The following is a 15,857-nucleotide window of genomic DNA, read 5'->3' as shown; positions in this document are numbered from 1 at the left end:
CTTCAAACTGGTAACCTAGGCAATGTTTTCTTTGAAAAACAAACAAAGAACAATTGCACCTCAAAAATATATACTTGTTACATTTTACAAAACTAGTTGGCATAAATACTAAACTAATAATGTTGCTCCATTCCACTGTATTAGTTTGTAATTCCTAGCGGATATGTATTTGTCATGAAATATTTCACTAATCTGATAAATACAAAATACGCCATGGACACATTGATGGTTGTAAGAAAATGTACAAAAGACTTTGTGTGAAGATTATGAAAACATCAAAATACAAACTCAGACATTTATTTATATGCTACCTTCGTTGTTGCTACAGGGAAAATGCCATTCAATCTATTATCAAATCATAACTTAAGAGGGTGAATTAGTACCGATCATGTTTACAAGGTGAAAAACTAGTTAACTGTCACCGTCTAGTATTACACACTAAAAGATACTGTGAAACCTACTTAATGTGGACACCTTGCTACCAACTAAATAGTGTCCTGATTATCAAAGTGTCCTAATATTACAGGTTAGTTGTGCATGTCCATTGTTTTGAGAACAGGTATCACTGATACCCCAGAAGTAGTGCCGTATGTCAGCCCCAGTTTAAACTGTGGCGTAGATAATTTTTATTTCTACACAGATGCTAATAGCACAATAGGATGAGCCTGCGATACTGCTACATTTCCCTTGTGACAATTCTATAACCATATATAGCAGTTCAAAGAGTTTCAGAAGTATAAAAACATAGAGCATTACTGGATTGGTGAGTGATACATTTCAGGACCTCATTGCTATGAATATCTGACACAAAAAGAAAAATGAGTATACTGTAACAGCTACAAGAGTTTGTTTAGTACTGAATAACCAAGGTAATAATTCTTCCCCTAAAGCAAAGTTTGTTTAACCTTCTGTACTTCCTTATAATTACCATACCTGAGAGAGTTAGTATTTGTGTAGATAATTAACCATTAAATACATCATAGTATTCATGCAAAGCTGTGAACATAATGTTGTAACTTTATTTGCTATCATTTTTACTTACAGCTCAGCAATCAATGCCATTTTAACCACAGTGAAATAAGGTTGTAAAGCTACAAGCCAATGAAAAAAGTATTTATCAAAGTCTGGTTGTTACAGTGATACATAGATGTTTGCCGAGTAACTCATTAGATACACAATCTGTTGATATTATAGTTTTAGGCTAACAGATTTGGTCAAGCCTGTTTAAACAGCTGATATAGCTAACAAACATTACATGAGTTATACCTGTCAACAGTTCTCTTCCAAGAAGGATTCAGCTACCAAAACCTTACAAGTTCTAATGTGGTTGAGAAAAGAATGCTTTGGTTACATTTTGACCTCTGATTTCCCCCTCAAATGAAACATGATATTTAATGACAACAGTAGCATTTATGGGTAGGAACATACTCAATGGATAACATAAGATCTTCCAAATACCTAATGGATTACTGTTGATGACCTCAACTTTGGAATATACACAATATTAGCTGATTTTAGAGATCTAAATTGTGTTCTCCATGATACCTGAACAGTGCTCCTGTGAGTTACTAGCCCTGTCCCAGGAGGATTTTCCTGCACAAGACTCAATTACCTGAGTGGTGCATAAGCATGGTTTGCTAGGCAGCAATAGCTATGCTTTACATGGCTGGTGGAGGCTATGCTTTTTGTGTGTCTGTGAACCACTTACGGCTGCATATAAAAATCATATATATTTAGGACACCTGTCAATGGTCTTATTGTGCAATTATAACTCCAGCAAAACAAAATCTAGCCAGAAATGTAAATCCCACAGATCAGATCCCTATATATCTCTGAGGCAATACATACCATGATAATCACATGCTGCCTGTATAGTAACTCTGGCAATGTGTGGGCTCTAGTGGAGCCATTGATATTGAAGTATGATTTAGTAGTGCTCTCTACTACATTCTCAATAGTTTACCGGCTGTCCAGGGAATCATTAGACCACAATACATACCGTATAGTGGGAAACTTTGGCAAATAGCCAGCTAAATTGCATTTGGCGAAGTAAACTTTGATGTGAATGTTTAGCTAATCTCAGATGCTATGAGTAATTGGCAGGTTAAACTGTGGCAAATTTGTAGCAAATTGCCAAATTTGTCAAAGTTTCCCTTGCACACTATGGAACTTAAGCTCCAAGTTGCAGCAACCAACAATACCACAAAACAATTGGTGAAACAAAGTATATTACTTAGACTGGACACCTCACTATATCAGGACACCTGTCCATGGTCTCAATTGTATTAGCATATGTACACTGCACAGTAAGAGTTTACAAACATTTAGACTCTTGAACTCATCAGTCCATGGTCCCAACTGAATTTACATATTTCAGAAACCTTTTTAAGCTCTGGGTAACAGTACATATAAATTTTGTGTGACACTGTAATTAATTGTGCATAATCCATCCTCCAACTGTAATCATGTATCTGAATATTAGCTCATCCAAACCCAGTACATAAGCACAGCCCATGCACTGTTGTATGGGCACACACATATGTATACACACCCCAGTGTATGTACATGTATCATTTGTAGTGAGCACAATAGAAATGCAGTACAGTGAAACCTTACCTAGATGTCATAAAATTTATTTATTTATTTTTGTTAAGGCTTTACAGCACAAGTGCTGAAAGCCTGTAGGACCAGGTTGTAGGACACCTTGTCCTACAGCTTGTTTTCTAATTATTAATGTTGCAGTTGAGTCATCAAACTAATCTACTTGAAATCCTCATCATGCAGTGTCCGTTATTGTGTACAAAGTGACGTGCCTAATTAGGTCAGGTATGGTTAATTAACTGACCGCAAAGGGGACCAGAATGAGGTAGTTAAGAAATAATCTGCCAATGCAGCATTTTCACAAATCATTGCAACTAGGTTTATATCACAGGACATTAGCTGATCTAAGATATGTAAAATATACAACTGGTTAGGCACTGATTGAAAAGAATTTTATGATTGGATTACCAAATCACATTTGACACTAACCTGCTATACATACTAATTACATGGATCATGGTGACTAGTATATTTTCATTGGATTGATTGGTTGAGTGGATATACTGAGTAAGCCTACACATAATTTTGTCTGTGGGCTAATTCATTTCTGAGAATTCTGACAATATCTACTACATTAGGCAGGTAAACATGTACACAAATGACACATTTGGGGATTTCCAAATAGAAAGGTGATCTTATTATCACGCAGTGACCTTACTAAGCAGATGACTATATTAGACAGTAAGTGTATGAGACAATTGGGGATGGGGATTTCCCAATGGCTAGTTTAAACAGGTGATCTTATTATACAGGTTTCATTGTACAGCTCAGAGAGAATGAATACCAGTTACTTGAATGATACAAATTTCACAAGAAATTATCACATACATTACTAGTAGTATAATGGTACTCTACGTAACGTAAATTCTCTATAACTGATACAGACAACAAATAGCAACCTAGCTGGCTGTACAGCATGTGAATTAAGGATATGTTTCCACTATACCTTTTCAATTTGAGACCAACACTCACAATTTCATTAATTTTATGAGAGGAATTTAAAAATTTCAAAAGTCATTGATGTCAGACTATAGGGACATCCCCATTGATGTCTATTCAGTACTATTCATTCAAAATATAGTGATTGATTTAATGCCCAATCTTGTCATGCAAAGTCCATGTCGTACATAAAAATGGCTGTCACACAATGTGCATGAAACTTTGGAAAGCCAACCACCATACTTAAAACAAGTGACAGTGATTGTTTATTTCAAGTAGCCCATTAAGTAAGCGGCTTTCTGTCGATACATGATTTTGGACTAGGAAAGGCTGTCCAATGTCAGTTCTGTAAAAGAATTCTTGCAAAAGAAAAACTATGGTGGTATAATAAAGAATTCTTTCAGGCATACAGCCCCTTGTAGAAACCACGAAATATCTGAGAATAGCATAATTCTAAAACATACATCTCCTATCCCATTGAAAAATGTATCCCTGTGCGTCAAAGCTAACAGTCAATTATATGAAAACAACCACTAAAAAGATTATCCTTACTAATAACCACTTAGGCAATTTATTACCTTACAAGGAATACAACAACATTGTGTTAGCTTACTCCAGCCATGTCATAACCTTTTACAAGCAGCTACCTCATAGTTGACAAGAATGTTCTAGGAATGAAACCACCAACACCATTCATAGGACATTTGTTACAAATTTTACAAATTTACTATCCAGATAGTGAATGAAATGTTATGTTGATTTAAAGCAAACAGTGATGTCACTATAATTAGGATATCTGAAAGAATTGGTCCTTTGTAAAAGGTGCTTTAAACCGTGATCTCTGCTGGAATTTTGGCATTATCCACATGGCTGTCAACAAAACGTTGTAACTTACAAACGATCATCTCCATGGCTACACATTTAATGCCAAATGTTTATGAAAAGCTAGTTTCACATATTTATGTAAATCTCTAGGTAAGAATTAATAAAATTACACCTAGCAATTTACGTGCTATGACAAACATAGGGGAAATTAACAAACTATATTTTAAATACAAATAAACATCAATGAATTTGCTATTTAAACTTACATGGCTTTTATTTATTATTTATTAATGCTTTACAGCACAAGCGATGAAGTTCCGTAGGACACCTGGTCCTACAGCCTGTTTAAAGTTGTTATATTAAGTACTTTTTAAAAGCTGGCTTACACAATAAACTATAGCACAAGGAATATGATTAAAGAGCCTTCACCATACCCACTTCATAGCAAACACCTGTTGTTTACAGCAATTATTCAACCTTCCACGTACTAGCCCATAATGCCCATTGAATATACTATTGTAGTGGTCCATCTTGTTAGTAGACCATTAACTTTTGTAAACTTTATGACATTAGGATAACTGAATTCTAGTTACAGTGCCAAAACACAAATTACATAACATTACGTGTATTTCTAAGGGTTGACAGATTTATGATCAGCCTGATAAAATATAATGGAGTTTTAAATATTAACGAAAGACGTGAATTACTAGCTACTTCTATATATATGCGCTTATGTGACATTTATGATGATACAACCTTTTCAAGCAACAACAATGATACACATACTGTACTTAGACAAGCGAAGTTCATTAAACTCCACACATCAAATTTCACAGTTCAACTACACAATGAGAAATTTAAAATTCACAGAAGCATCTTTTAACTGTCTCATACATAGTTTGCTAATCACGTTTCTTACACAAATTCATTTTTACATTTCATACGCAAGTAAAGGTAATTCCTACTAGTCGTGCAGGCAAATCCTCTTAGAGGCTGGACTGTACCCCGCCATTCCTCAAAAGTAAAGGTGTGGGTATTTAACTTTCCACCTGAACTTGTTATAGGAGACATGGACAGTTGGCATTGTTAACACCAACTGGTTCCCATGTACAGCTGGGTAACCTGGAGTAATATGGTTGTGCTTGGCAATCACTTTCTACACTCTAATTTGATGAATACTTTGTCTGCATGAAATGTACAACATGAAATTTTGATGAATTACTAAAATCAATAGATTTAGAGTCTAGTCATTATAGCTGGAATTAATTTAAGACGTTCATCTTATATACTGTATTAATACCAATATTATTACTAGAAAATGCAATAAGATTCAAGGTGTTCTGCATGTATTTCAGCATACTGAGGAATTAACAGTCAAAGTTCAATCCGTGACATTTGCTTCCATGGAAGTATCAGAAACTAATATTAGCTACTAAGCATTAATTAGTAAGTAATCATGGCTGAAGTCATTTGTTGAAAGAACACCTCTCTTGATATTGCTCTTGTTAGCCACACTGATTCAATACCCTGAAACAAACCATTTTGGCCAGCTGGAAATTTTAGCAGACTAGCATGTATAGCCAGCCTGTCAAATATACATCCATACAGTATATACGGTTCTATATACTGACTAATTGAAAAATGTTTTGCAACTACTGAACCCCTCATTGCAGATATGCCAATGGTGGTCTGATTATTCTGTAGCTAAGCCAACCAAAAAGTGCCTTGATGGTACATCGCTACCTGATCATGACTACCTGAAGAATTTATTCTCATACAAAGTAGTAATTCTTGTGATGCATGTTTTATTTTAATTGTGTACATGCTCACATGATCTCCTCTGACTGTGGTCACATGAGACTAAGGACTATACAACTGTCTCATTTAATAATGGTAGTTCTCTCTACAGTATTGAGCAAGAGACATGTAACCCAATAACATTAGCTATTACAACATGTATATAGCTACTAGCTAGTAAATTATACTTTGACAGTCACCATGAAAAACTTGTATGGGTGCATGAGTTCCACTGATCTTGTTATCTATCAGATAATATATAGTTGGCAATACATAAATATATCTATATTGTGGAAACTGAGCAATGTTTTACCGTTGTAGTGCACGAGAATGTTTCTGTAATAATAATATTATGATTATCAAACTAAATTCATGTAAAATGGAAGACATTCAATTGTACAGTACATTAGATGACTGCTATAATGGACTATTACATGCGTACATTACTTACGTATAAGCAATTACTTAATACTAGTTATCAACGTATTTATGAGATTAGTTTAATCACTTTTGTTTCTCCTGACAAGTTACTAGCACAAGCTAAGAATTGTTCATCACCATCGCTGTATAGTTCCCAGGAGGCTGATCCATGTAGTTTGATGGAGTGTACTGGTACAAACTGTTCTAATCCCTGATATTGATAAACCACTGATGTGATTTCATCATTGTTATCTGGGCCAGAGTTGGAAACTATGAGATAATGACTACAGCCAACTTTGAATGCCTCCCAGTCACTGGCCTTGAATGTTTCAATCTCTTGGTATAGTTTAAACTGTACTTGTGCAGTATCCAGCTTATAGATGGTGGAATGAACTGGTACATTACTAGTTGTAGGATTAAATATCCTTGATAACTGTGTTGGGGCCGTTGTTTTCCTTGTGTATGCTATGGTGTTAGCAACAACCAAATAATGATCTCCGTTGACCTCAAAATGCTCCCAATCAGTTGCTCCAATTGTTGGAATACTCTGCAAGGTACGGAACAGTTTAGTGTTAGAATCAAAGAAGTAGATAGTAGAGTCCACCCTGGTTGTTAGTCCATCAAGTACATTAGCCACAGCTAACAGGTCATATTGCTGGATCTTGAAATGTTCAAAATCAATTGCTCCTTTAGTAGGGATCTGCTGGTACTCCACAAAGTTGCTACCATCCCATTTGTAAATGACACTGTTAATGTTGTAATCTAAGCCTAGACCAACAGTTTTAGCATGATTGGCCACTGCCAAGTATGATACTCCTGAGATCTCAAATGATTCAACATCTCTCGCCTTCAGTGTAGAAATCTTCTGGTGTAAAGTGAACTGTTTAGAGGTAAAATCCCATTTGTACACTGGTGATGTGGTCCCAGCCTTGTTAGCTACAACTAATAGTGGAGTATTAGATGGTGTGGCTATTAGGAACTCAACTGCTTCAGCATTGTGTGTCTCAAAGTACTGGTAGAACACCCACTTGCCATTAACGAATATGTAGAGGAGTGAGTTTGTGGGTGCACTGCCATTATTCTGGTAAGTTGCCACTGCTAAGAAAGAGCCAACTCCCTCAATGACAAATTGTTTAACATGTGAAGATTTGATAAATGATTCAAGGTCTTGTGAGAGCTCCAAATAGTTCAGCTTCTTAGAACCTGCGTATTTAGAAAAGAATGTAATGCACTAGTGTAAGTATTTCACAATTATCTTACATTGACTGTCATCAGACAAAACCTGGTAGACACCTCCTATTCTGGTCCACTCATTCTCCTCACACTTGTACAAGATGTTGCTAGTATGATTGTACCACAACAGTCCATCTGTGGAGTTGCCACATTCAGGCCTAGCACTCTCTGGATTTTCTTCTTCACAACAATTCTGGTATTCACTACTTGGAGAAATCTCCAATTGGTCGATGATTCCCTATAGGACACAAATCATACTGTAACGTGGAGAACACACTCTTTTGCTTATAGTATAGTACTATGGTCACAGCTGCTATACAATTCTTATTCTTACCACAAATACTGGAGATGTGACTCCTCCCAAGTGATATGATCCTTCGTTGCTGACAGGAGAAAATGTGTTGGTACGAGATAGTGGTAGAGTTTGTGTAGTAGCACAGTCGATGGTGACAGTAACAGAGTTGAGGGTGACTGAGATGACAATCTTGTGAGTCTCAAACAAATCAAAGATTTCCTCTGGAGCATTAAACTGAAAAGTTTCAGACTGGTACTCCACCCTCAGTTTATTGTCATCTGGCTCAAAGCAAACAGCCAAAGTTGCTTCACTGTCTGTGGCTGGGTTATCAAGGTAGAACAAGCATCTGTCCTTTCTATTCTTCCCACTAGAACTGTAGCTGATGCACATGGTGAATTCGTTGGGTAGTCCACATGGAAATAATTCTTTAGCAGGAAACTTTACTTTACTGCTCTTGTCTAAGTTGATTTCACCATTCTTCCCAATGTGACTGACAATATCAACCAGTTTGTGAGAATAATCTACAATAGCAAACAATACATTAATATTATCTACAGATATTTATCTACCTCGTTCTTACCACTGCAGTTAGTAGTAGCTGGAACTGGTACTGCTTGTGTTAGCAGTGAACTAGTTAAGATCATCAATAGAAGCTTCAGCATCTTCTCTCCACTATTTCAGCAGCACAAATGAGTCACTGTGATACTCTGTGTGGCCACAGTGAGCCTTTTTATACCATACTGTTGAATTCTTGCAAGTGCATGCAGCTGAAGATGACATTGTTACTTCCTGTTATTTGAGCTGTCAGTGACATAAGTGATTGTGAATTCTGAGCAGCCATCACAATACACCTCACATCTGAGGACAATATCAGTCCTGAAATACAATACTTCATTTGTTTGATAAACTAGTCTCTACCACAAAGCTGTTCTCATTCACAACAATGTGTGTAATGTATTCAACTTAGGATGGAGGCCATCCTTGTAGCATAAACCATTACTGATGTATCTTCATATTATTGGTATTGCTTATTTCCAAACTAACTAACCAAGAATGCCACACTATAACATACACATTACATACATTATCATCATTCTATTAAACAAGGTTTACACTGTATCATACAGTTAAATACAAAATAATTATATTCTTAATGTTTCCCCACTGATCATGTTGTGTATATATGACACGTATTAGAGAAACTTTAAACTTCATCATGATGTGAAATGTTTAATCTCCAGGTGTTGACACATTAATATATGTACATTAAAATCATTTTAAAACTAAGACATTAATGATGTTGTTATTTTTGTGACTTACCATAGTTACTTGTCTGGTGAGGATAGTGTGCATGGTGGATTATTGTTAACTGTTCTTCATCAAAAGAATGTTATCATAAATTTACAATGTGGTCAGTTATACATTAGACAGTTTTGTGTAAGCTAAATCACCTAAAATGTGGTTGGTTATTTTAACTTTTGACTGATGTTCTGAATGAATTTCATAAAGCCGGATTCCCCAACCACCACAAACTTGGGGCACATATACATGATTTGATGCACTCTTGACCAATTCACAATGAGCTGAAATATTAATACGTAATAGCTACATATAGACTAAAAATTCTGAGTAATTATTGTGATCACAAACTATTTCTTTTATTTAAGAATTGACAGGCTTGATATAGGTACTGGATCCCTTGAATATCTGAAAAAAAGTGGTTAAATTCTAACAAGCCCAAGCCCAATGTAAACCCCCTCAGACATTACCCTACTACTCCATGTACATTAGTGCAACAAGTGGTTCCTGTTCAGTCACCAATGAGATTAACTTCACTTGTCATGCCATGTACATCGTCTCTGACTCTCTGTGTTAGTACCCTCCACATGTTTCTTAATTCCTTTTATGGCCATAATATATACAGTTACATATAATGGATCACACAATATCAGTGTGTGTGTGTGTGTGTGTGTGTGTGTGTGTGTGTGTGTGTGTGTGTGTGTGTGTGTGTGTGTGTGTGTGTGTGTGTGTGCTGGTGATAAGGGAATTATGCTAGCATAATTTTGGGAGATTTGATGGCAGATGGCATTCTCACGAGAATAACGGATGTATAACAGGAGATAATTGCAATTAGAGCATAATTCCCACAAGTCTAGTGCGTGTGCTTGGGGTTTGTTTTCCCACTAATGTCAATCATCTGCAGCCAACCACACCGCTGGGTTTCAGTGGGATTTGGTGGTAGAATGGAACTTGGATAGCATGTGCTATCTGAGTTCTGTGCCATACTATACACAATACGACAGTGATGTGGGCATTAAATCAGTGGACATCATATGATGGTGGTGTTATTATACTGCACAAAAATATTGTATGAATAAAACTTGAAAGAAATCTTCAGAAATGATGTACGTAGAAATATATTATCACAAATATTTCCTGACTGGTACACAGCACTTTCCTTTATTTAAAATTACATTCCAGTTTCTTATGCATCCATATACATGCCACTAAATACAGAGTATCGCATTTCACCATGCAGTTCACAACAGTTGAATTTTGTAATTCATTATACGCAAAACTCCAGGAAATATATTATAATGTTTGTCCAGTGTATGTATAGAGGTGAACACTATGCAGCAAGTCTAGACATCCATGCAAGCTAGTATACGTATATTATACCAGCTATAGTATCTAGACCTTACTTTTCAATGAATCCATTAACCATGGACGATTAGTTTTCCACATATGCTCTCCCCCTCAAGCAAACAGTTTCTCATACGAAAAATGTTAGTAGTTAACTAGTTGTTTACTTAGTTAGTCAATCTTCCTTGTAATAATAATATTTTAAGCCTATCAAGTTATCCAATGAAGTAGTAATAAAGTGTGTACTTGTGATTAAACTGCTCAGTGGCTACAATAACCACATAATATCAATACTTCAATAGTAATCCAATTACCTTGATATGTTGGTATGTTTACTTGTGGAGTTTTAATCTAATAAATCTGACAGGTCTTCCGTATTAAGTCTCCTTGTTGCCTTTTATCATGAGAACTTTTGTGGCTTTGTTCCGACTACAAGTTGGAATGCAATAAAGAGAAGTCGTGTTGTCTGCTTTGTGTTTGGTACTCGCAATGTGATCTGAGAATATTTTGAGTTTCACTAGATTTTTCGCATTCTACATTAATTTAGAACACTTAAACCTTTTATGTGCAAAGTGCGAACATGTTGTGTAGTGAAACAGATGAAAATTACTCACTTGTATTAATTAATTGCTGTCTATTGTTTCAAGTCATACCATTGTGTAGCAGTTACAACATTGTCATAGCATTGAGTTGCGGTTAATCATTTAAATGTGTATCCCATTCTGCTTGTGGTGTTCTTAATTGCTCTTGTCTGTAGCTAAGGTGGCTAGAGTTAAGAATAGCTTAAGATGGCTGAAGAAGTAAGTAGAGTTGCTCAACACTGCTGCGAAATCAAGTAGTCACTATGAGCTGATGTCGCTGCGTTGTATATTCTAAAGAATGTGAAACTGAAAGAGGTCAACTTATCCCATATATAACAGTATCAAAATACAATTACATGTAAAGGATGAGCTTGTTTTCAGTGTGTGTTACAATTGTTCTAGTTACCTGATGATCTCAACCATTTGGTTGGATGTATCACTAAACCTCAGTTCTAACCAACTCCCCCCAGCTTCCTGATATTTTACCAACAATATTTTTGATGGACATGCGTAATTAAAGTGTGTCAGTGCTTAAATTTTATTTCAGGTTAGAATATAATGACAAAACTTATTAGGCACTGAACTGAAATACAATATGTGTATTTGTACACCGGTGTGTGTGTGTGTGTGTGTGTGTGTGTGTGTGTGTGTGTGTGTGTGTGTGTGTGTGTGTGTGTGTGTGTGTGTGTGTGTGTGTGTGTGTGTGTGTGTGTGTGTGTGTGTGTGTGTGTGTGTGTGTGTGTGTGTGTGTGTGTGTGTGTGTGTGTGTGTGTGTGTGATGGTACGTACATTAACTTTTTATCAATATGTATGTACTCCGGCTTTGCAAATATTATTACAATTTAAGGATAACATTTGGAATTCTTTGGGGCTAAACATGACCAGTCTCCTCTTTGCCAGAACCTAAAAACCTATCTCAATGAAATCCATAACCAGAATGCATATGCATATCTTCACTTGGCTTCTTTTTTAATGTCCAGCTACTTGTCTTAAATTTTTGTTGGAACTTTCTCTAATATTGATTTTTGACGTGACCTGTTTATCACTGTCAAGCACACAAAATTATTGGGATTACCCTATTGCTTGAAAATGTTTCTCAATTCTTGTTCAGTTGCACTGGACCCACAAATAGTTAGTAGGAATCCAGCATGGAACAACTGCTGTATCTCTTTGAGGATTCCTGGTTTTCATAACTGCCATCATGACTGCCACTGGATGTATTCTCTGACAATGGCTTCTTGTGGGTCCCTTAAAGCATTGGCTAACTGATAACCTGGGCAACAAAAAAGTAAGAAAACAAATAATCACATCTCAATATAAACTGTGCTACACTTTACAAAACTAGTTGGTGTGAAGACTATACTTAAATACCACTGTATTAGTTTGTAATTCCTAACAGATATTTCTTTATCATGAAATATTTCTCACTAATCTGATAAGTACAAAATACCCCATGGACATATGAGAAGGTATACAAAAAACTTGGTGCTAAGATTATGTATGAAAAACATCAGACTACAAACTCAGACATTTGTTTATTTTATTGGCTATCTTCAATGTTGCTACAAGCAAAATGCAATTACTACATTTAAGAGCATGAATTTGTAACAAGGTGAGCAACTAGTTAACTATCACCATCTAGTATTACAAACTAATCTCACTGGACAAAGAGATATTGTGAATTGAAGCCTGCATAATGTGGACCAGTTGGAACAAGTAATGGTTATAAAGGCATCCTGGTTTTACAGCTAAATTTTCAATATCCTTATTTTTTAAGATCAGGTATTACTGTATACAAGAAGGACGCAGCTGCTCTATGTTCTCTGCTTCATATCTATGACTGTGTCAACCATGAAATATCCCACAAGTTATGCAGTACGTCATAATGAAAGTTTGAGATACATTTTTTTTTATTTTAATCCTACACAGATGCGCTTACAGCATCACGGGGCTAGCCAGAAATATTTCAGGAAATCCTTGTGACATATTCCACAGTGGCAACATGGGCTGGGGAACTTATTACTAAGGCTTAAACAACACAACTGAGGCTACCAGTAATTTTAATACAAAGTAGAGCATGTCATGTCATGCCCTGTCCACAACTGTGAGTTCAGGAAGTTAAATGTCATCACTATGGCAATTGAATTATACACCTTAACACTACCAGCTGGAGAAAAGCAAAATATGTAGCAATCACTACAAGAGCTTGTTCAAGTACAGCTATAATTGAGCAACTTTTTTTCCTAAAGCAAAGCTTGTTTTACTACATTGCTTCTGTATACTTCCTTATTATTTGCAGACCAACGAGAACCAATCAGTTTGTTGTGAATTAAGAATAGAACTGTAACTTTTGAAATATTGTTGATGTAGCTTACCAATCACCATGCTACTTTAATCATGATGTACTCAGGATTGAAATGATCTTTAGGGTTTACCATATAAAGAAAGTATGGTGATTAAGTGGGTAACCAATTCTCTGTACTGATAAAATCTTTAGCTAATTATTAAGTAAACAATCTGTTAGTGTATGGTTTTAGGTTAATGGATTTAGACAAGTCAACCAATTTTAGAAGCAATATATTAATCTCAGTGAATAATTAAGCATTTCTTAAAAACAGATAATATGGGTTAGCTTTGTCAGGTGCCAACAGTTTTTCCTGTAACTAAAAATTCATTTATCATCGACTAAATTCAGCCATCTTCTATGTATCAAGCTGAATTTACAATGGTAAAAAAAATCCATTCACTTTGTGGTTGCTTTTTACAGGTGGCTTCCTGTAGTATTCTTGCAGGACAGTGTAAGTGGAGACAACTTTTATGCTTTGATTTTATTGTGACCTCTGGTTCCCCTTGAATGAAACATTATGACAATGGTAATATGAATGATATGCCTACTTCAATGGATAACATGATAAGGCCTCCTAATGGTTTACTGTTGGTGAACTCAACACTGGAACCCCACAGTGAGATGCCCTCAGAGTGTGCATATATATATATGTCCAAGACACTTGCTCTACTACATTCAGCTATCCCCAATATGAACACGGTTCACTTTCTTTAATTCCAATTCCTTGTATATATAAACCACTACTATGACATACTTATACTGGTATCACAATCCCAACCCTGTAGTGAAACCACACACAGCTTTAAGCCTTCTCACAGGTCCGGCCTAGTAAGATAGTATTTACAGAGAAAACCTGGCCTGTGTATTTAGGACCTCATGAACCAACTAAAAGTGTCCTGATGATCAAGAAGTCCTGATTTTTTCCAGGTTAGTTTACATGCTAATGGATACTTTGGGACCATCACCAAACGTCTAGATTATTAGATTAAGCAGATACCAATTGCTATGTCCTCACCTCCTGAATCAAAGTTAATTATCATGGTTCTATTTTGTTTTAGTGCACACAATCTTTAATGCAAATACTCATATTTGATTGGTTGCTGGCCAGGGATGTAAATCCCACAGATCCCTTTTGTTAAGGTCAATAGATCCCTGAGGCAATACAAAACATATGATCATCACATTCCTACCTGTAAATCTGACAATGTGTGGGCACTAATGGAGCCATTGCTACTGGAGGATGGTTTAGTAGTGTTTACTACTACATTTTCTCAATTGTTCCTATGAATATGAGCAGCTGTGAGATGTACGTAAAGTAGATACAATACACAAGGTCCCATGGAATTTAGACCATACATTGTACGGATGTATCTAGCACCTGAGCGTAGTAAGGAAATTCAGTGAGAAACCCTGTGTTTCAAAGTATGCCTCAGAATATCAATGAAATCAGAACACCTTAACAATCAGGACACTTATCCATGACCCCATTTGTATTAGTGTACAAACATGAACCCCCCTCATTGCAAAGAAATCAAGAAAAATTTCCAAATCCACCAAATTAATAAAAGCTTATAATGGCCAATACAGCATCTTCATAAAATAGTACGTTGGATCACATGAGACTCATGGGTAGCACTCAACTGGCAATTAAAGCACTGACAATAAAAGAATTTTATGATTGGAACTACAAATCACATTTGTTCTCCTTGACACTAACCTGATATACACAATAATTACATGGTGACTAGTATACTTTCATTGGATTGGTTGGTTGAATGGAGATACTGTGCACACGTTCACATGTACCTGTTACACTGAAATCTGTTCTATGTATTTTAGCAGGTGCCGTTGGGCAAAATGTTTCTGACCTATTATAAGAAGGTAGCTGATCTTATTGCACATAAATCATGTTTGGATTAATATATTTGGCAGCATGTAAATGGAATCAATTTGGGGATTTTTACAATGGCCAATTTAGACAGGCAAATTTAATATATATATACAAGTTACTTAGCTATATTCAAATATCACAAATACTCTCTGAAAATAATGACCTTTACATATATGGTATTACATAATGTAAACTACTTTTCTTCTAACATTTGGCAAGTAAAATACTTGACAAAGTCCTCATTAAGCATGAAAAGTTTTGTACACTATGTCTATTTATATGAAA

General features: G+C 35.8%; 1 protein-coding gene across 1 annotated transcript; it reads right to left on the bottom strand.

Moving 5' to 3' along the window:
- Positions 1 to 6,495: 6,495 nt before the first annotated feature.
- LOC136240531 (thrombospondin-type laminin G domain and EAR repeat-containing protein-like) lies at positions 6,496 to 8,804 on the bottom strand. The gene is made up of 4 exons (XM_066031523.1): positions 8,691 to 8,804; positions 8,150 to 8,631; positions 7,843 to 8,053; positions 6,496 to 7,785 (listed from the first exon to the last, which is right to left on the bottom strand). Exons 1-4 carry the CDS (start codon positions 8,770 to 8,772, stop codon positions 6,650 to 6,652), a joined length of 1,911 nt encoding a protein of 636 aa, XP_065887595.1. The 5' UTR covers positions 8,773 to 8,804; the 3' UTR covers positions 6,496 to 6,649.
- Between the last annotated feature and the right edge of the window lie 7,053 nt (positions 8,805 to 15,857).

This window comes from Dysidea avara, chromosome 12, assembly GCF_963678975.1.
Source record: "Dysidea avara chromosome 12, odDysAvar1.4, whole genome shotgun sequence".
Classification (NCBI taxonomy): Eukaryota; Metazoa; Porifera; class Demospongiae; order Dictyoceratida; family Dysideidae; genus Dysidea; species Dysidea avara.
This window is presented reverse-complemented; position numbering and strand designations above follow the sequence as displayed.